Below are 22,418 nucleotides of genomic sequence, written 5' to 3'. Positions count from 1 at the left end.
ACAAAAATGGACAACGTATCTATTCTATTATGAATGCTATTATTATATTCTGATAGCTAAAGGTCTCATGGTGCATTTACAATAACCACAACACACTTTTCTTTCATTTAACCTTTATTGCTGAGGAGTATTTCTGTCTGTAATAAACGCTAGGAGAAAATAATTATTCTGATTGGCTGGGCCTGGCTCCCCAGTGGGTGGGCATGACTGCCAAGTGGATGGGTCTATGCCCTCCAAGGCCCACCCATGGCTGCACCCCTGCCCAGTCATGTAAAATCCATAGATTAGTGCCCAATGAATATTTTTTAATTGACTTATTTCCTTAGATGAACTGTAACTCAGTAAAAATGTAGAAAGTGTTGCATGTTGCGTTTATATTTTTGTTCAGTATAGAGTTGATTTGATTATAAAAATTGTTTTTGTGACATGTGTTGTATACGTTCAGATTTTGAAAATATGTAAACAACATTGCCTAACTTTTTTTAATGAAAGGTTTTGATATTCCTGAAGCCACTGAAAATAACTTTGATTCCACCCAGAAAACACTTTCCAGTACATTGCATCAGCCACCAGAGGGTAGCTTTTACTGTCAATGAGAAAGGCTATGTATCCATATGACAGGGATGCCCCCACCACTCTTCCTGGAGATCTACCGTTCTGTAGGTTTTCAATCCAACCCTAACCTAACCTATATGATTCAGCTAGTTAAGGTCTTGGTGAACAGCTAATAAGAGAAATTAGAGTTGGGACTGAAAACCTACACGACGTAGAACTCCAGGAAGAAGGTTGGGCAGCCCTGACATAGTCTGATTCTCCTCTTCCTTTATTTACATAATGTCAGAAGACAGAAGAAGCTCATTTCATCTCTGCAGTATAGCCGTGTTCACCTAAAATGACATCTCTAATTCTGAGCCGGGACGCTGGTGTTTGTTATGCGTTAGTGGCCAGTAAAGCAAACGCTTGATAAGACCTGGGACGTTGTTCATTAGGCACCAAAAGGAAGAAAATGGACTGTAACTAGGAGGGACTACCTGGAGTTGTCCAATAAGAATCCTTCAGTTGTAAGTTCCATGGCAAACATTTTGTACAGTGTTTCCTGTTGGGTGTGCCCTAATGAACACAACCGAGGCCTTGAACCAAGTGCCTTACCTGTTCTCTTCCTGTAGCCATGGAAATCCCCATTTCCCTCTCTATTGTATTAATGGTCAATTAATAATTCTAGGTGGTGGTTAAATCTAATATAGCACACTGTTTACTGCAACAATTTTTTTTTGTAATATAAGATATTAATGAATAATTCATCTTTATTACTGTTTAATTACCATTGTGCCATGGACTTTCTCGGTAGATACCTGATAATTACTGTAAAAGTCAAATAAAATGCCAATAATATTTATTTATAAAAGATGCCAATTCAAGAGAATGTTTTTGAAACATTTTTACTGAACCTCACATTAGAGTTGGTATACAATATAAATTAGGGTAAATATATAAGTGGATTATTTTCATCAAACCTTTAAATTGCCATGAAACCACCTAAAATCAACAGATTGTTTTCTCATTCCCATTCTGAACTGAAATGTGCACATAACTGAGATGGCATAGTGGCACACCATATCAAGATCACCCATCCCCCAAAACGTCAGGTATCACATAACATGAAAAACACCTCATAATATAATCAAATATTATACTTCATTTTGAGGCTCTCTGATCACTAGTTTAGAACAATGCAACTACTGAAACAGTATTAATGGATTCATAATTTAATTCTATAAATAACTTTAATATAATTTGCTCAGTATAAGAACAACGCAAACAAAACCAGGGACAAATAAAGAGAAACTCATCACACAGTTTCATTCTGTCTTTTGAGAACGTAAAGAAGATGAAAGTCTTGAAACAACATTTAATGTGAAAGGAGTCCAATATGTAAAGTATTTCATCTACAAAAGGCAGAAAACATACCTAAACACACTGATGGAAGTTAATCACAACCCAGAACATTACTATATACTTAAGAAAGATAGTTAACATTTCACATGCTACTCAAACACTGTAGCTATTTTAGTACACAGTCATTGTCTTACATCAGATGATGATTCCGCCTGCACCGATAAGCTTCAGAGCCTGTGGCAGAGGTTACACAACAGGTGACAGTCCATTATATTCATTCTACCTCCCCCTCGTCCTCGCTGCCTGAGCCTTGCTGTTGTTGTTGATCTTGTTGTTCTTTTTTATGTTCTTGTTGTTGTTCTTGTTGTTGTGGTTCTAGACGTAGTTGTGTTTGTAGGTGTAGTTGTTGTCCCTGTGGTATCTGGTCTCTCATTCGTCGCAGGTCGCCAGAATTCATCTGTGTCATCGAACCATCAATCCCCAGCATCATTGGCTGGATAATATTGGACCTGAAAGATAGAAAAGTCTCAACTGAAAAGACATGTATGATGATTCATTATTCCAATACATATGGCTGCAGTGCTGTGATCATTACTGTGTATTATTGATAATATCACATGTTTACCTTGTATTGAAAATCACTATTGTTAGGAAAGGAGGTGGTGGATTAAGCAACAGGTAGACAGTCCATTTCCACATCTACAGTCCATTTCCACATGTCTACAGTCCATTTCCACATGTCTACAGTCCATTTCCACATGTCTACAGTCCATTTCCACATGTCTACAGTCCATTTCCACATGTCTACAGTCCATTTCCACATGTCAACAGTCCATTTCCACATGTCTACAGTCAATTTCCACATTTCTAAAGTCATTTTCCACATGTCAACAGTCAATTTCCACATTTCTAAAGTCATTTTCCACATGTCAACAGTCCATTTCCACATGTCTACAGTCAATTTCCACATTTCTAAAGTCATTTTCCACATGTCAACAGTCCATTTCCACATGTCTACAGTCAATTTCCACATTTCTAAAGTCATTTTCCACATGTCAACAGTCCGTTTCCACGTCTACAGTCCATTTCCACATGTCTACAGTCCATTTCCACATGTCTACAGTCCATTTCCACATGTCAACAGTCCATTTCCACATGTCTACAGTCCATTTCCACATGTCTACAGTTCATTTCCACATGTCAACAGTCCATTTCCACATGTCTACAGTCCATTTCCACATGTCTACAGTCCATTTCCACATGTCTACAGTCCATTTCCACATGTCTACAGTCCATTTCCACATTTCCAAAGTCATTTTCCACATGTCAACAGTCCATTTCCACATGCCAACAGTCCATTTCCACATTTCTAAAGTCATTTTCCACATGTCAACAGTCCATTTCCACATGTCTACAGTCCATTTCCAAATGTCTACAGTCCATTTCCACATGTCAACAGTCCATTTCCACATGTCAACAGTCCATTTCCACATGTCAACAGTCAATTTCCACATTTCTAAAGTCATTTTCCACATGTCAACAGTCCATTCCCACGTCTACAGTCCATTTCCACATGTCTACAGTCCATTTCCACATGTCTACAGTCCATTTCCACATGTCAACAGTCCATTTCCACATGTCTACAGTCCATTTCCACATGTCTACAGTCCATTTCCACATGTCAACAGTCCATTTCCACATGTCTACAGTCCATTTCCACATGTCTACAGTCCATTTCCACATGTCTACAGTCCATTTCCACATGTCTACAGTCCATTTCCACATGTCAACAGTCCATTTCCACATGTCTACAGTCCATTTCCAAATGTCTACAGTCCATTTCCACATGTCAACAGTCCATTTCCACATGTCAACAGTCCATTTCCACATGTCTACAGTCAATTTCCAAATTTCTAAAGTCATTTTCCACATGTCTACAGTCCATTTCCACATGTCTACAGTCCATTTCCACATGTCTACAGTCCATTTCCACATGTCTACAGTCAATTTCCACATTTCTAAAGTCATTTTCCACATGTCTACAGTCCATTTCCACATGTCTACAGTCCATTTCCACATGTCTACAGTCCATTTCCACATGTCTACAATCCATTTCCACATGTCTACAGTCCATTTCCACATGTCTACAGTCCATTTCCAAATGTCTACAGTCCATTTCCACATGTCAACAGTCCATTTCCACATGTCTACAGTCCATTTCCACATGTCAACAGTCCATTTCCACATGTCTACAGTCCATTTCCACATGTCAACAGTCCATTTCCACATGTCTACAGTCCATTTCCACATGTCTACAGTCCATTTCCACATGCCTACAGTCCATTTCCACATTTCTAAAGTCATTTTCCAGATTATAGTCTGCTAACCAGTTTTATGACACTATGTTGCACAATCGTTCATGTTAGCTGTTCTTTTAGGGGGTAGATCAACTTTAATATTGCAGATAGATTGTAGCTTCCATCAATGTAATTATCTGCATTATTTCCAATCCCCCATATATATCTAAAATAAATATCTATCTATATATATACACTCTGTTAGCTGTTGGTAACAGCTCCTGCCTCAGCTCATTAATGATGCATGAACCACAGTGGTGAAGGGGAGCGATGAGGACACCTGCTGGGAGCCTGTGGCACTGCTGTAGTGAGCTATCTGTGTCTGTGGCCCTGTTCCAATAAATGCATCCTTCCTTACGTTGTTCTTTAGAGTAATCCCTGATCTCACACGACAGGTTTGCTGTAGGATATCTAGCGGAGTCCTGGGTTTCACCTATCCAACCATTTCAGATCAGCGATCAGGCTACTTTGAAAATGCATCTTTACCTGGAGAGCTTATCAAACATGTTGACCAGCTTCATGGCCTCCAGCTCCTTCTGTTCCTCTGTCATTCCCTCCATGGGGTTGGGCTGCTCATCCTCCACTCTGCCTGTCACAGGGTTAATTCTGGCCAGGACAGAGAACACAATGCTACTCATTCTGAATAAGGCCAAGGTGGCCGAAACTAAATGTCAATGATTTTTAACTATTCTAAATAGGGCAGGTATGCATTAATTTCAAGCGCGAAACTATGTCTGTTTCACCTAAGGAATTCAACTCACTGAGATTTGTCCATTATTAATAAAGTTAAATTCAACTCACTGAGATTTGTCCATTATTAATAAAGTTAAATTCAACTCACTGAGATTTGGCCTCACGGTACTCTTCTGTGTCACTGTCCTCATCCTCAGAGTAGACGCCTGGGTTTCCCCCCCCTCGCAGAAGCCCCCGGGCGGCCAGGAGACCCGCTGCATTGCCATAGCCTGTGTACTTAATGAACCTGGACACTGCACAGGATGGAAATAGGGTGGAAGGGGGTGTGGATGGGGGAGAATAATTATATTACAAATCCTATAGTTTCCTTATTATGGTAGTTACCATACTTCCAAATCTGGTTCATCACTCGGCTATTGAGAAAGCCAGAAATCAAGGTTCCTACTATGATGGACAACAGTGAACAACACAGCAATAGAGGGTACACACTTCAGGGCTTTATGAATTGTAGAAAATTAGAAAGCAGAGGAAAACACCACCACTCACCACTTTCTTTGCACAGGACGAATAGGAACTCTGCTGCACAGTTCTTGACATCAGTGTCAATGTTGGTCATCAGGCGAACAAGCTTGTTGCGAAGGGCGTTCCCCACTTCTGGTAGATTCTTCACGTCCCGCAGAGGAGGGAGTACCTACACATACACACGCACACGCACAAATGAAGAATCAACTCAATGGGACATTCAGTAATTGACATGCAATTGGATGAATGATGAGATGAAATGTCCAATCACCTACCTTCATCCTGAGGAACTTCCTGGTCTCCCTGTGGATGCGGGCGCTCTCAGTCAGCAGGTTAAGAGAGGGGAGCATGGTCTCCTTCAGTTTCTTGCCCTGGAAACCCACACACCTAACTGTTATTAGACAGATAATACAACAACCTCTTCAGCTAGCAGCTAGACCCACACCGACCGATATGGTGGGTATTACTTGACAGATATTATCAAAGTCTCTCACAAGATTTGGTTCTGCGTGCCGAGATGAATTATTGCCATGTCTCTTATGGATGAGACTAGACTGTTTCATTACTGAGGCCTTCCAGCTGTGTCCTGGTTGTTTACCCATATCCCCAAAGACACTGCCTTCCGGGAACACCCTTGTGACAACCTCCTTTAAGAACAACATCCCATTTGGAGAGGTAATCATATCCCATCCACACAGCCAGACGCCCTCTGCAGGGACATTATTACATCACCTTTAATACCTGGATGGCACACAGAGCAGCTCCAGGAGCAAAGAATCTACAAGAGATGGCAATGAACTGATACACACTAATGCACGTCCAAACAATGTGTGTATGCAACTGTTTATGCCACCTTTATGAAAACACGTTGTCTATGTAATGCCGGTTAGAGTTTTCCTTCATTCCATTTTAGGGCACCGTAAACTACGCCCACTGACCGTTGAGCTTTCATCCATTAGTTCTGCCATCAGAACAAGATTGAAATCTCCACTGAGCATTTCTAACGGCATCTCAACCTGCTGTTGAGGGTTAAAACCCAGCTCACCCTGTCTAGCCTCTTCTCCATGTACTCCAGGAGCATGTTGACGGCATCCATGTTGACCCCCATGTATTCTATTGAGCCCTGCTGAACCTTGGGCATCAGCAGCACATCCAGACAGGACAGAGGGAGGTTCCCCAGTAGGTTCAGTGAATGACTGCAGCCCAGGAGAAACACAAAGGGTTATCACAGGACACAGTTGAGCTCAGGTCGAACTCAATTCCTGGAGGGCAAAGTGTCATCAGGGATTCGCTGCTCCTTTACTTGATTGAATAATTAAGGTCAATCTGGTCATCACCTGGCTGTTTAGGCCTTAATTGGACACCAATTGAAAGGAAATAACAAAACCAGCAGAGACATGGGACAGCCCTCCAGGAAGTGAGTTTGACACCCCTGATTTAGGTTCAGAAGCCTTTACTAAGATAATAAGACCTGTTACCTGTGAAACTCCTCTGTGTCGTCCTGTGCGTCAGCGCTGCTCATCAGACAGTGTCTAAGGATGGCTCCCAGGTGTCTGAACGCCGCTGCTTCCTCCTATAGGTTCAGCAGAGGAACTGTGATTACCATTATATTGATGTATGTAAACAACACTATGCAAAGTTTACAGTATACAGTAATATGCTATGGTGGACAGGGTTAGAGCCAATTCCATTTCAATTCAGTTTACTTCTTGCATTGACCCAAACCCTGATGGCGGATCCACTCTTCAGTGCTCACCTCATCCACCTCCCGGCGGTTGGCATCGTAGGTGATATTGAAGAGGATCTTGAGGATCTCCATGGCTCTCTCGATCTTCTCCCGGCTGAGTGGGGGCAGTTCGGCCGGTTCCTCAGAGTCCGGATCGACCTCCACCCCGGCCCGCCCCACCTCGAAGGTATCAGGCCAACACAGCCCCAATGTAGCATCCAGGTGGTTGGACAGCAGACTGACCCCCCGCAACTCCCTCAACAGCTGGGTTCGCAACGCCACACGCTGGGCGGTGAGAAGGAACATGAGGCGCAGGTCGAAGAACCTTACGTAGTGGTTCCACTGGTCCTCGCCACACTGCTTGAGACGCTCCGCGATGCCAACAATCAGCTGCAAGTCCTGGCCCACCTGCACAGCCACCTTGGTTAAAGAAAGATATATATTATTAGGAATGCATCCTAAATCACACTCTATTCATATTACAGTGCACTACTTTTGAATCTGGCCCCATATAAGTTATGTCCCAAATAACCCCCTATTCCCTACATAGTGCACTACTTTTGACCAAAGCCCTTTAGACTCTGGTCAAAGTGCACTTTAAAGGGAACATGATGCCATTTGGAACACAGACTATATCATTATGGTGCAGGAATAAAAAGCTCTGGGGAGTAGTTACATACAGCATTCTCTATATTCGGACCTCTTATTTCTTTATCTAAATATTATTTTTGCCCAGCACCGTCCGGTATTCCCCAGTGTGGTTAAGCCTATATCATCACATCACCCTGTTTTTTAATCCACCTTGTTGTGCAAGCAGATGTTGCAGATGCTCTTCAGCGCCTCTACGATAATCTCCAGGTCCGGGTTCTCAGCGAAAGGGACGAGGACCACGCCGCCCTCGCAGTCCACGTTGCCGTGGGAGATTGCGATGCCAGCGTGCCGGCTGAGGGTCTGCATGGCGGTGTGCGTGATGAAGGGTGCCACGTTGTTCTTGTCACGTGACAGGATGCGGATGGTCTCCAGACAGGCAAGCTGGCAGGACGGTTGGAGGTCTCGCTCCAGGAAGCCCAGCACTAGCTCTCCTAACCTCTGAGGACACAGATGGAGACAGCATCACTAGACCTAACTACTCAGTATGCAAGTATGACGACACTGCCAAACATTTCTATACCAACGAGGTGCTTGTCTGTGTAACTAAAGTACATGCATGTCAGTACAGTCCCAAACAGGCCTTTCCCCATCTCCAGAGGAGAGGATGGGATGGGAAATTGCTTATTTTCATGAGATTCAACATCAATGGGGAATAGGTGTTTAGGAGGTTCTTCCACTAGTTCTGCATAAGGTATAGGTTTTAAGTTCCAGAAAGTCCTCTGTTTGGGCTTAAAACTGTGTAAAAATAGACCAAGTCAGAATCAAAGCCACCAAGCTACCCTGTGATCTGTGAGTAACAACAATCATTTAATCATCAGAGACTCTCTCTTCCTTTCTAGAGATATCGCAGTAACACCCTATAAAAAGCCTTTTAATAATACACACACGATGCCTCTGATAAAGAACTGTCTCGTTTGACTGATGTGATGACGGGAAACAGTCTAAATCAAATCTCTGCATGTCTGTGGGCCGTGGTAGTGACTGGCAGCTGTCTGCACAAAAGCTGCCACACTGGGACGAGCTTAGACATATTCACTGGGGTCTCAGATGCTTCCAATATACATAAATAAAGTACAAATGCCAAGTAATCAATAGCCAGTATATTGGAATGCCATCATTGTGAATTTGAATCAATCTAAATCAAATTAAGAGTTGAAAATAGACTACAGTCTATTTCTGCTTTGTCATTATGAAGGTAGACTACAGTCCAGCTTTGCTTTGTCATTATAAAGGTCGATTATGAAGGTAGACTAAAGTCCAGCATCGCTTTGTCATTATGAAGGTAGACTACAGTCCAGCATCGCTTTGTCATTATGAAGGTAGATTATGAAGGTAGACTACAGTCCAGCTTTGCTTTGTCATTATGAAGGTAGACTACAGTCCAGCATCGCTTTGTCATTATGAAGGTAGATTATGAAGGTAGACTACAGTCCAGCTTTGCTTTGTCATTATGAAGGTAGACTACAGTCCAGCATCGCTTTGTCATTATGAAGGTAGACTACAGTCCAGCTTTGCTTTATCATTATGAAGGTAGACTACAGTCCAGCATCGCTTTGTCATTATGAAGGTAGACTACAGTCCAGCTTTGCTTTATCATTATGAAGGTAGACTACAGTCAAGCATCGCTATGTCATTATAAAGGTAGACTACAGTCCAGCTTTGCTTTGTCATTATGAAGGTAGACTACAGTCCAGCATCGCTTTGTCATTATGAAGGTAGACTACAGTCCAGCATCGCTTTGTCATTATGAAGGTAGACTACAGTCCAGCATCTCTTTGTCATTACGAAGGTAGACTACAGTCCAGCATCGCTTTGTCATTATGAAGGTAGACTACAGTCCAGCATCGCTTTGTCATTATGAAGGTAGACTACAGTCCAGCATCGCTTTGTCATTATGAAGGTAGACTACAGTCCAGCATCGCTTTGTCATTATGAAGGTAGACTACAGTCCAGCATCACTTTGTCATTATGAAGGTAGACTAAAGTCCAGCTTTGCTTTGTCATTATGAAGGTAGACTACAGTCCAGCTTTGCTTTGTCATTATGAAGGTAGACTACAGTCCAGCATCGCTTTGTCATTATGAAGGTAGACTAAAGTCCAGCTTTGCTTTGTCATTATGAAGGTAGACTACAGTCAAGCATCGCTATGTCATTATAAAGGTAGATTATGAAGGTAGACTACAGTCCAGCTTTGCTTTGTCATTATGAAGGTAGACTACAGTCCAGCATCGCTTTGTCATTATGAAGGTAGACTACAGTCCAGCATCGCTTTGTCATTATGAAGGTAGACTAAAGTCCAGCATCGCTTTGTCATTTTGAAGGTAGACTAAAGTCCAGCATCGCTTTGTCATTATGAAGGTAGACTACAGTCCAGCATCTCTTTGTCATTACGAAGGTAGACTACAGTCCAGCATCGCTTTGTCATTATGAAGGTAGACTACAGTCCAGCATCGCTTTGTCATTATGAAGGTAGACTACAGTCCAGCATTGCTTTGTCATTATGAAGGTAGACTACAGTCCAGCATCGCTTTGTCATTATGAAGGTAGACTAAAGTCCAGCTTTGCTTTGTCATTATGAAGGTAGACTACAGTCCAGCTTTGCTTTGTCATTATGAAGGTAGACTACAGTCCAGCATCGCTTTGTCATTATGAAGGTAGACTACAGTCCAGCTTTGCTTTGTCATTATGAAGGTAGACTACAGTCCAGCATCGCTTTGTCATTATGAAGGTAGACTACAGTCCAGCATCGCTTTGTCATTATGAAGGTAGACTACAGTCCAGCATCGCTTTGTCATTATGAAGGTAGACTACAGTCCAGCATCGCTTTGTCATTATGAAGGTAGACTAAAGTCCAGCTTTGCTTTGTCATTATGAAGGTAGACTACAGTCCAGCTTTGCTTTGTCATTATGAATGTAGACTACAGTCCAGCATCGCTTTGTCATTATGAAGGTAGACTACAGTCCAGCATCTCTTTGTCATTACGAAGGTAGACTACAGTCCAGCATCGCTTTGTCATTATGAAAGTAGACTACAGTCCAGCATCGCTTTGTCATTATGAAGGTAGACTACAGTCCAGCATCGCTTTGTCATTATGAAGGTAGACTACAGTCCAGCATCGCTTTGTCATTATGGAGGTAGACTACAGTCCAGCATCGCTTTGTCATTATGAAGGTAGACTACAGTCAAGCATCGCTATGTCATTATGAAGGTAGACTACAGTCCAGCATCGCTTTGTCATTATGAAGGTAGACTACAGTCCAGCATTGCTATGTCATTATGAAGGTAGACTACAGTCCAGCATCGCTATGTTATCGTCAGAAAGACACAGCATAACCCATCCATAACCAAGTAAAGTTCAGGATCATGAGTCTGTGCACGTCAGATGTTTTCCTGTCCCGATATAACACAGTGCACCCAGTGGGCCCTGAATGTCCTGAGGCAGTAAGTTAAAAGCTTCAGAAACAGAATTATAGCTGCCTAAGTCAGGAGTCTGGGCCATTTAGAATAGCTCCCAAATAGTACCCCTTTCCCTCTGGTGTGCACTACTTTTGACCAGGGCTCTTGCCGAAAGTAGTGCACTATGTAGGGAAGAGGGTCCCATTTGAACCCAGCAGATGTAGCACTCACAGCATAATGTCTTTCCCTCCCCTTTGGGAGACAGAGTGAGGACAAGTCAGTTGTTGAATGCTGAGAATGATTGATGGTTGCTGCTCACTCAGCTTGCCTGTGCTCTGTTCTATACTTGGGGAAATTATGATAATGAGAATCGACAATGCCCTCATCAATTAATTGCCTAAATAGCTTGCGTTGTGTGAGGTCTCCAGAGATAGCATGTGGCTACCCGAAATAAATAGCTTTGAGGGATAGGACACAGCAAATATAGGACATCAGATAAGAATGACATAATAGCTTGTAACTGGATGTAACCAATTAGACTGAAGCAAGTCACAGATAAAAGTCACAGATCCCTATTTCTCCAAAACACAGTACATGAATGCACACTTCCGGTCAGTCAGGACTTCTCCAAGTAGCTCCAAACCGAAATAAATTCACCACGGAATAGTGGCTATGTCCCAAATGGCCACCTATTTCTTATATAGTGCACTGCTTTAGACTGGAGCCCAATGGACCCTGATCAAAAGTAGTGCACTACATAGGGAATAGGGGGCCATTTGGGATACACAAGGTATCTGCTAAGTTCTCTCATAATGCCTTCTTTCAGATAGGGTGCTGTCAACAGTGGACTAACCGCATCCCACATTTAACTTGACCATGGCATTGAGAACTTGACCATGGCTTTGAGAAAACTTGACCATGGCATTGAGAAAACTTGACCATGGCATTGGGAAAACTTGACCATGGCATTGAGAACTTGACCATGGCATTGAGAACTTGACCATGGCATTGAGAAAACTTGACCATGGCATTGAGAACTTGACCATGGCATTGAGAACTTGACCATGGCATTGAGAACTTGACCATGGCATTGAGAAAACCTGACCATGGCATTGAGAAAACCTGACCATGGCATTGAGAAAACTTGACCATGGCATTGGGAAAACTTGACCATGGCATTGAGAAAACTTGACCATGGCATTGAGAAAACTTGACCATGACATTGAGAACTTGACCATGGCATTGAGAACTTGACCATGGCATTGAGAACTTGACCATGGCATTGAGAAAACTTGACCATGGCATTGAGAACTTGACCATGGCATTGAGAACTTGACCATGGCATTGAGAAAACTTGACCATGGCATTGAGAACTTGACCATGGCATTGAGAACTTGACCATGGCATTGAGAAAAATTGACCATGGCATTGAGAACTTGACCATGGCATTGAGAAAACTTGACCATGGCATTGAGAACTTGACCATGGCATTGAGAACTTGACCATGGTATTGAGAAAACTTGAGCAAATCATCCAGTCCCGGATATAATGGAATGCTGCTGTTGATGATGGCCCATACTCCAGCAGTTGTAAGCCCTAAGTAAGTATTTGGCAATAACATTTGTGGAGAGGGACTATAACGTTACATACAGCTATGGACAGCATCTAGGATCATCAAATGATATGGACTCTCAAATAAGTATGGGCTATAACACACCACGAGGAGCGATGGGCCTAAGTACCTTTCAACATGTCAGTGATAAGACTGATAAACCTAATTGTGATGGATATCAGACAACATGCTGTCAATAGTGGAAGAAGTGCAGCAGAACATGGGTGAGTCATCATCAACTAGCTGTGAAAACATCCAGGAAGAGGGTCTGATGCCCTGTAGATGTAAAGACAATGTCTTGGTCACTTGCTGCAGGTTGTCTCTCATGAAAATAATTATATGTCTACTTCTACGAACCCAAAGTGTATTTCTTGATATAATGTCACAACAATTAATAATTACTTACATTATGCCAAATGTCTAAATACATCATTAAGAATTGAAATAGTTGTAGAGATAAACTTTGGGTTGAAATATACTGAAACACTACCATTACACACGTATACCTCTTGTAACTTCCCATCCTAGTGTACAGGCACGCAAGAAGAAAGAGATGAAAGATGAAAAAGAGAGTTAGGGTGGAGGGGATTTGGTGAGACTGACCAGCATGGGTTATACGATACTCTATACAGTTTGGTTGATACCAACGATCAACTTTGGTGTTTGGGCTGTATCTCAGTGTGATTCTACATAAACCAGATTACAAACAAACAGTATAGTTAAAAAGCTGATAATTCCAATGCCTCAATGACCAACAACCGTACAAGGGAGATAGGGTGCCTTTTCAGATGGAGCCTATTCCCTAGATAGTGCACAACTTTTGACTCGGCCCCATAGGGCTCCGGTCAAAAGAAGTGCACTACATAGGGTGCCGTTTCCGACACATCCATAGTAAAAAATAAACTCCGTACCTCTCTCTGCTCCTCTTCATCTGTGGTAAATGTGAAGCACTGGGTCATCTAGGAGGATACAAGAAAGTAAAGAGAAAACATTATAAAACATTTCACACAATTCATTGTGAATTAGCATACAGTACAGTAAAGTAGAGTGCTTGTGTTCCAGTGGTGAGAGCTTTTGCCTCTCTCTCTCTCTCTCTCTCTCTTCCACGTCAGGGTGGAAGATTATTACAGTTTACCTACAGTACGCCTGTTACCAGACCAACCCTTTGTTATGTTACAGTACGCCTGTTACCAGACCAACCCTTTGTTATGTTACAGTATGCCTGTTACCAGACCAACCCTTTGTTATGTTACAGTACGCCTGTTACCAGACCAACCCTTTGTAATGTTACAGTACGCCTGTTACCAGACCAACCCTTTGTTATGCTACAGTAAGCCTGTTACCAGACCAACCCTTTGTAATGTTACAGTAAGCCTGTTACCAGACCAACCCTTTGTTATGTTACAGTACGCCTGTTACCAGACCAACCCTTTGTTATGCTACAGTAAGCCTGTTACCAGACCAACCCTTTGTTATGCTACAGTAAGCCTGTTACCAGACCAACCCCTTGTTATGCTACAGTATGCCGTTTACCAGACCAACCCTTTGTAATGCTACAGTAAGCCTGTTACCAGACCAACCCTTTGTAATGTTACAGTAAGCCTGTTACCAGACCAACCCTTTGTAATGTTACAGTACGCCTGTTACCAGACCAACCCTTTGTAATGTTACAGTAAGCCTGGTACCAGACCAACCCTTTGTAATGTTACAGTACGCCTGTTACCAGACCAACCCTTTGTAATGTTACAGTACGCCTGTTACCAGACCAACCCTTTGTAATGTTACAGTACGCCTGTTACCAGACCAACCCTTTGTAATGTTACAGTACGCCTGTTACCAGACCAACACTTTGTAATGTTACAGTACGCCTGTTACCAGACCAACACTTTGTAATGTTACAGTACGCCTGTTACCAGACCAACCCTTTGTTATGCTACAGTAAGCCTGTTACCAGACCAACCCTTTGTAATGTTACAGTACGCCTGTTACCAGACCAACCCTGTGTAATGTTACAGTACGCCTGGTACCAGACCAACCCTTTGTAATGTTACAGTACGCCTGTTACCAGACCAACCCTTTGTAATGTTACAGTACGCCTGTTACCAGACCAACCCTTTGTAATGTTACAGTACGCCTGTTACCAGACCAACCCTTTGTTATGCTACAGTACGCCTGTTACCAGACCAACACTTTGTAGTAATGTTACAGTACGCCTGTTACCAGACCAACCCTTTGTAATGTTACAGTACGCCTGTTACCAGACCAACCCTTTGTAATGTTACAGTAAGCCTGTTACCAGACCAACCCTTTGTAATGTTACAGTAAGCATGGTACCAGACCAACCCTTTGTAATGTTACAGTAAGCATGGTACCAGATCTGTTTGTGCTATCTTGCCAACTCCTTGTCACTCATTGGCACACCAAACAATGGTTGCCATGACAATACAATTTGTTAGTTGGAAAGAGAGCAGAAGCTGCCTGGGGGCCAGGCTAAAGCTACAGGATCAGATGAGAACCATTTAGATGGACAGGATTTGAAGGGAATCTATTTGTGTTTCTCAGAAGACTTAATCCTGTTATGCCAATAGATACGAACCCACAGAAGTCTAGGTAGGGCAGACTACTGATGCTCGGTGGGTAGTCTCTGTGAGGTAACTCTGTCTAAGGAAAGACAAATCAAACAAGCATCATTTTAAACTATGCCTCAATAAGTATTGACTAATTGGGATGAATTTGTAAAGCTGAATTGTTTCTGCATTGCCTTCAATCCAATTTGACTCAATTATGCCTGTTTAAAAGTCACATGTTAGTAATGGTCACATGGTATACGTCTCTGCAGAGAAGTGTATGTTGTGAAAGTCACTTTGTGTGTGCAGGAACGGGATACTCATCCACTGCTGAGATATGGCCCTATCATTTTACTGATTCATTTCCAGTCAGACATCATCACATAAGGATGTCAGAATTGGGACTAATGTGTTCGTCCACAGACATATGTAGGCTGAATACCCACTAGAAATAATAATACTGTGGAATACGATGGGAATAATACAGTAATATCACACACACACACACACACACACACACACACACACACACACACACACACACACACACACACACACACAGTGGGGATTGTTGACTAAAGAGGGTTACAGGGTATGAGGTCGGTTGCCCAGGCAATGGCCTCCACAGAGTAGACTGAGCAGACAGCAGGGTGGTAACATAGAGATCCGATTAAATGATACTTATGGGTGGTAGTCTGAGGGTTAGGAAGGCTGATATATACTCAAAGTGTGTCTGCATATTGCTAGGCTTCCTTTAGCTTTCTCCTGCTATGATATCGTACAGATATCCCACAAATCAATGCCTGTAATGATATCGAGAGATAGAGAAAGAGACTGTAGCCTCCCTATCCATGACAACAGCATGATGTGCACAAAATGCTACAATGACATGTTGATATATTTATGAATAGGCCTACAACAGATGTATTATGGCTGCTGGTGCTCAACTGACAGTTAGTTGACTGTAAGTGCGTGTGCGTTTATGCGTCGCTCCCCAAAATAACACTTATTATAAGAGCTCGGGACGTCTACGAGGTTGAACAGTCTGTTCGCATGTTTCTGTTGCAATTGATCATCAAAGTGTCATGACGTTACATTATCGTCAAAAGAGATGTTCAACCTTATTACTGTCAAATTGCAGAGGAATTCAACTTAGAAGAAAACATATTTCATACGGTACTTGATAACGATAACGACAACAATGTACCTTTTTATTGTACGTCTGCAGTGCCATCAATGCGGCATCTTGATCACCCGTTTCCATGTTTTCTATTATGGCATTTAAATCCATGTTAATTTTTGTTGTGTTCCCTGTCCACCCGAATGTTTAGCGCCTCGCGGATATCATGTACAGGGCTCTACCGTACTGATCGCTATATGCACATATGACTCTGAGTGACAGTCACTCGGCTCTGATCCTGGAACTCAAAAACCAGTGATGATAAGATTAGCCGAGGATTGCAAATTTACCACACAGCACCCTGGGATTTGTAGTTCCATTTCGGTAAACAGCATAATATGGAGATATTATTTACACAGAAGATGATCTGGATTCGGAGAAAGTCATATAGAAATACGTATTTACAGCTAAACTCTAGACCAACACACCAGCACTCCTCCCAAACCCTATTTAACGCTGCTGCTACTCTCTATTTATCATGTATGCATAGTCACTGTAACTATACATTCATATACATACTACCTCAAATGGCCTGACCAAAAAGTGCCCCAGCACATTGGCTACCGGGCTATCTGCATTGTGTCCCGCCACCCACCACCCGCCAACCCCTCTTTTACTCTACTGCTACTCTATGTTCATCATATATGCATAGTCACTTTAACCATATCTACATGTACTTACTACCTCAATCAGCCTGACTAACCGGTGCCTGTGTGTAGCCTCACTACTTTTATAGCCTCACTACTTTTATAGCCTCGCTACTGTTATTTTTCACTGTTATTTTAATGTTGTTTTTGTTTCTTTACCTACCTATTGTTTACATAATACCTTGTTTGCACTATTGGTTAGAGTCTGTGGGTAAGCATTTCACTGTAAGGTCTACACATCTTCTATTCGGCGCAAGTGACAAATACACTTTGATTTGATTTAAGTTATATATGTACATGGCCACATCTCTGAATTGTGAACACTTTTGGTAAGTCAAAAGATTCTAAAAGTGTAATTTCCTCAGAAAGCGTCTCAGTCATCCAGTGGCTTCATCCCCAGGGAGGCCTTCCAGAGACTGTTTGATGAGCTGGACAAGGATCAAACAGGTATTTATATTTTATCTCTACGACAATGTTCATTTCTTCAAAACTATGCAGTTGGCAGACTGTCAGTCTAACTCCAAGCAGACTTTCATCATTTGCCTTTGTGCTTGCATTTGCAACGGAAGCAAACCTGAAAAGTTATTGTGAAAGGAGATTGAACAGCAAATTGAAGTCATTGTTTCCCTCTGTAGCATCCTCCATTGCCTGAGTACTCGTCTAAGTTCCTGCGCAAGGTTCAGTTTATCTTCAGTCAGCATTATGTCACTGTGGTGGGGAATGTGCCCCTGGCCAATGTTATCTTCATCTGTGTGAATTCACTATGTCACAAGTTCACAATGTCACAATGTTTAATGAATTAACTTAGATATTTGTGTTTCTGCTTGATCCTAACAGCTCTTAGTTACGACACTAGCCTGGAATCCTAACTGACAAGCTTTGTTTCACCATAACAATATTGAAACCGAACTTATGAGTTAAGATTCCAGGCTACTTATTCAAAGTAATATTATTGATAGAGATGCTTTAGTGAATGTACACTACTATGCTTTGTACACTCTATGTTGGCCTGTTCATCCTGTAAATTGCTTGACAACTTAAAAGGAGGGCTCGTCCGGGATTTGAACCCGGGACCTCTCGCACCCTAAGCGAGAATCATACCCCTAGACCAACGAGCCTCTCTTAGGTTCAACAACCAAGAGTTTAAATTCCACTCCATGCCACGTGCATGAGGAATTCCTCTGAAGTTAATGTTGCATGCTCAGTAAAACTGCTCAGAGCCTGCCACCTAGTGGCTATTCTAGACTCTACACAAACACAGACATGTTGATCAAATGGAAACAGATGGAGGACTCATCATGGACATAACGCATTTTGGAAAGGACATTGCAATTGAGGGCTTCCACCATTTTAAAGTAGTCAACTGGGTGGGTTTTCCTATGAGTTGGGAGGAATCAGTCAATGAAGAAGAAGACAATTGACTACTTTAAAATGGAGATAATATAAGTCCTCTATTTATCTCTGTTATTGATCATCATTAGAGTCAATTGGAAAGGCAGAAGATATAGTCCCTGGCCCATTTTGTTCACCTTCTCTGCATTTGATGTCTCTGGTCTAAAAATGAGTATTTCTTCAGAATTTAAGGGGCTGCATTGTATTGTATCCCATTTTATTTTTAGAAAACGTGTAAGGTCAAAGGTCATGTATGGTATATGCATGTATTAAGTATATTGTATATGCATCCAAGCATCATAAATGTTCCTCTAGATTATCCAGGTGATTGACTGTGAGTAGAATCTCTGAACGAGACAACTACTATTTAGAGGCTCAACATTTAAGGCCATTTGAACGTAAAATGTACTACAAGTAGTAGTTACAAGTAGACATTAGTTACTGTGCCTGCAGTGCACCGCCGACATGAATGACTCATGTATAGCAGGTATGGGTCTTGCACAGTTTATGTCAATAGCTCCGTGCAATTCACAGACTATATATGTATCTCTGTCACAGGAGGTTGGTGGCACCTTAATTGGGGAGGCCCGTGGTAATGACTGGAGGGGAATCGGTGGAATGGTATCAAATACATCAAGCAGGTGGTTTGATGCCATTCCATTTGCTCCGTTCCAGCCATTATTATGAACCGTCCTCCCCTCAGCAGCCTCCACTGATCTGTTTTTTCAGACAATCAACTGTTTCTTCATCCTTTACTACCTGCTGGAGATGGCGCTGAAGGTGGTAGCATTTGTCAGGACAGGATATATGTCCTATGGGAGTAACGTGTTTGATGGATCTCTCACAGGTCTTTCACTGGTAGGTGCAGTTCAGTATTATATACTGTATGTAAGGATAATGCAGGATCCATTTTGAAGCATGGGCAACTTAGAGAATATTCTAGTTTATGTATCTATATTACCGTCTGTCACACAGTTCAAAGTCACTCGTTGACATTACGACACTGTACATTATATTCCATACTGACTGGATATTGTTTTATATCTCTGTTTTACCAAAGGGCCTACAGATATGCATATTTGCTACTTACAGTCTACCATTTTCCTTTTGGTAAGATTTTTCTCCCCACTTTGTTTGTGATCTTTCAATATACTAACTGACTTTGGACAACCCCAAATACATCTATCACATGTTTTCTCAAAAGGTGGGCTCATCTGGGATTTAAACCCAGGACTACTCACACCCTAAGAGAGAAGCATACCCTTAAACCAACAAGCCTGCTTAGGGAAACCCACCCGATCGTTACACTTCTCCCATCCCCTTCTCCTCATCAGCCTGTGAGTTAACTTCCAGAATCTGTGATGTGGCAGGTTTTGGCTATTAGACTGCCCTCTAGTGGTAACTGACACTTTTGGGTGAGTTTTACATACACCGAGTGCACAAAACATTAGGAACACCTGCTCTTTCCATGACATAGACTGATCAGGTGAATCCAGCTGAAGTCTATCATCCCGTATTGATGTCACCTGTTAAATCCACTTCATTTAGTGTAGCTGAAGGGGAGGAGACAGGTTAAAGAAGGATTTTTAAGCCTTGAGACGTATTCTGTATGTGTGCCATTCAGAGGGGGAACGGACGAGACACAATATTGAAGTGCCTTTGAATGGGGTATGATAGTAGGTGCCAGGCGCACCGGTCTGAGTGTGTCAAGAACTGCAATGCTGCTGTTTTGTTCACTCTCAACAGTTTCCCGTGTGTGTCAAGAATGGTCCGCCACCCAAAGGACATCCAACCAACTTGACACAACTGTGACCAACCATGGTAACATGATGGATGGGTACAGCACTCAACTCGACATCAGAAGGTTCCTAGAGAGACCAGCTCTCAGAAAAAATGTACACTCAGTATACATTACCTTGTCAGATTTGCAAATGAAACCATTGTCTGTGGTTGACATCTTTCTTAAGTGCTGTAAGTTATCATTTGCGTTATGAGGACTGAGGCCTATCCAGGACTATAGTGTTACAGCTACAAATAAAACCATATGGACGTTTCTCCGTGGCTGACAGATAAGAGTATTTATCTAATTAGGCTTGTCAGTTATACGACCAGTCATTCAGCTAGTTCTCATAATACAAAAATTGTCGACATTGGTATCCTGTGAGCCTGCTAGTTGTTATAGAAACCTATACATGGCTGAATGTCACTGTTTCTGCTGAATATGCACAGTCAGCTCCACTTTCCCAAGTAGACAATCATTATCTTGGACAGTTCAACGAGCCTGTAGTGTTCAGAAAAGAAGGGCTCGTCCGGGATTTGAACCCGGGACCTCTCGCACCCAAAGCGAGAATCATACCCCTAGACCAACGAGCCTTGTTGAAAGAAAGGTAAACACAGACTATGAGTTCTGTTCCCATCTGCCCTGTCACTGATGTCAGACGTGTGTGAAATCTGAGGCGTGTCTTTAGTGAAACTTTGTTACTTTACTCACCTCTACTGGTGATGATGTGTCCTGCATCATCACTAAAGTAAAGTTCTGACCTGTAGAAAACATTACATTTGTCAGTTATACGAGGCCATATATCATATGGTATATATTTCCTCCGATGTATAACCCAATGATATCTTGTCCAAGGCATATTTAACACAAAAGAGCTGAAATATCCAGTAGAACTATAACCATACCTTAACATATTCCGGAACACTTTACTTGACCCCTTTGTCATAGGTCATAAGGGCTGTCCCGACCATTTTATGTGCTGCTTATTGTAGTCTTCAGCGAATGAGTAACAAATAATTGCCCAAATTTGTTTGGATTTTTTAAAAAGTATTTTATTTAACCTTTATTTAACTAGGCAAGTCAGTTAAGAATAAATTATTATTTACAATGACGGCCTAACAAAAGGCAAAAGGCCTCCTGCGGGGACGCGGGACTGGGAATTAAAAAATAAATACAATATAAACATAGGATGACACACACATCACAACAAGAGTGACACAACACCACATGTAAAGCACTACCAGAACAACAAAAGGCATAGGAACCCTACATTTAAGTGAGATGTGTGTAGATTATGAAAATGAACTCGCTGAGAATATTTAAGGATGGAGCAAAATGTAAGCGTTCCTTTCCTTTCCGTCTCCTGTTATAAACTTGTTGAGCAACATTGTGCTGATGATGGAGAGTTTCCCCCTGCTACCTAGGGGGGTTCATTCTGGAACAGACAATTACAGGGCTCCAAAAGAAACACCTTTCTATTGGGGGACACAGGGACATGGTAAGTTCTTCAAAATCGCTCGACATGGTACGCTCTCTCTCTCTCTCTCTCTCTCACAGACATACAGAGTAAGATCATTCAGCCCATGTTCTCCACATGTTTCCCTTCACACAGATGAGGAGCTGTACATTCAACAGGTTGTGGTCCTCAACGAAGATGCTGTACATGTAGGAATAACTTGTTATTTTCCACCATGAGCTGCTTTTGAAATACAGTTTCTGTACATTACTTTGTTTATCAACACTTTTATAGTACATTTGTTTCATTCCTTATGGGCACCGGACATGGAGCTGCGTTGACCGTTGTGCCTGGTCTGGGCCGGCGCGGAAGATATCTCCTCCCATGGAGCGGGACCGAACGCTGTGTCTGGACTGAGTTTTTCCTAGCCACCATGCTTCTACACCTGCATTGCTTGCTGTTTGGGGTTTAGGCCGAGTTTCTGTACAGCACTTTGTGACATCTGCTGATGTAAGAAGGGCTTTATAAATAAATGTTATTGAT

At 42.1% G+C, this 22,418-nt stretch overlaps 1 protein-coding gene, 1 long non-coding RNA gene and 2 other non-coding genes across 5 annotated transcripts; 1 reads left to right on the top strand and 3 right to left on the bottom strand.

Moving 5' to 3' along the window:
- Positions 1-1,698: 1,698 nt before the first annotated feature.
- ric8a (RIC8 guanine nucleotide exchange factor A) lies at positions 1,699-16,862 on the bottom strand. Of its 2 annotated transcripts, XM_035790104.2 has the most exons (12): positions 16,628-16,862; positions 13,765-13,812; positions 13,360-13,377; positions 7,996-8,283; positions 7,225-7,614; positions 6,947-7,041; positions 6,514-6,664; positions 5,744-5,839; positions 5,493-5,637; positions 5,095-5,239; positions 4,740-4,859; positions 1,699-2,405 (listed from the first exon to the last, which is right to left on the bottom strand). In XM_035790104.2, exons 1-12 carry the CDS (start codon positions 16,709-16,711, stop codon positions 2,171-2,173), a joined length of 1,815 nt encoding a protein of 604 aa, XP_035645997.1. In that variant the 5' UTR covers positions 16,712-16,862; the 3' UTR covers positions 1,699-2,170. The 2 variants fall into 2 exon arrangements, with proteins under 2 accessions (XP_035645997.1, XP_035645998.1); XM_035790105.2 differs by lacking the exon at positions 13,360-13,377 and having other exon boundaries at positions 16,628-16,861.
- LOC127908331 (uncharacterized) lies at positions 8,299-12,544 on the top strand. The gene is made up of 5 exons (XR_008066849.1): positions 8,299-9,077; positions 9,487-9,597; positions 9,635-10,054; positions 10,425-10,683; positions 11,054-12,544. It is a non-coding gene; the product is annotated as an uncharacterized LOC127908331 (long non-coding RNA).
- A 1,431-nt stretch (positions 16,863-18,293) lies between the features above and the next one.
- trnap-agg (transfer RNA proline (anticodon AGG)) lies at positions 18,294-18,365 on the bottom strand. Its single transcript has one exon. It is a non-coding gene; the product is annotated as a tRNA-Pro (tRNA).
- Positions 18,366-20,940: 2,575 nt separating this feature from the next.
- trnap-ugg (transfer RNA proline (anticodon UGG)) lies at positions 20,941-21,012 on the bottom strand. The gene has a single exon. It is a non-coding gene; the product is annotated as a tRNA-Pro (tRNA).
- Positions 21,013-22,418: the final 1,406 nt, after the last annotated feature.

This window comes from Oncorhynchus keta, chromosome 17 (genome assembly GCF_023373465.1).
Source record: "Oncorhynchus keta strain PuntledgeMale-10-30-2019 chromosome 17, Oket_V2, whole genome shotgun sequence".
Taxonomy (NCBI): domain Eukaryota; kingdom Metazoa; phylum Chordata; class Actinopteri; order Salmoniformes; family Salmonidae; genus Oncorhynchus; species Oncorhynchus keta.
The sequence above is the reverse complement of the archived record's forward strand: the minus strand, read 5'-3'. Positions and strand labels throughout refer to the sequence as shown.

Coding starts and splice junctions, on each gene's coding strand:
- ric8a (XM_035790104.2), bottom strand. CDS start 16,711: ATGGATTTAAATGCCATAATAGAAAACATGGAAACGGGTGATCAAGAT. Junction 4,860..5,094: donor TACCGTGAGGCCAAATCTCA/GTGAGTTGAATT, acceptor TGTCCTGGCCAG/AATTAACCCTGTGACAGGCA. Junction 2,406..4,739: donor ATGTTTGATAAGCTCTCCAG/GTAAAGATGCAT, acceptor TCTATCTTTCAG/GTCCAATATTATCCAGCCAA.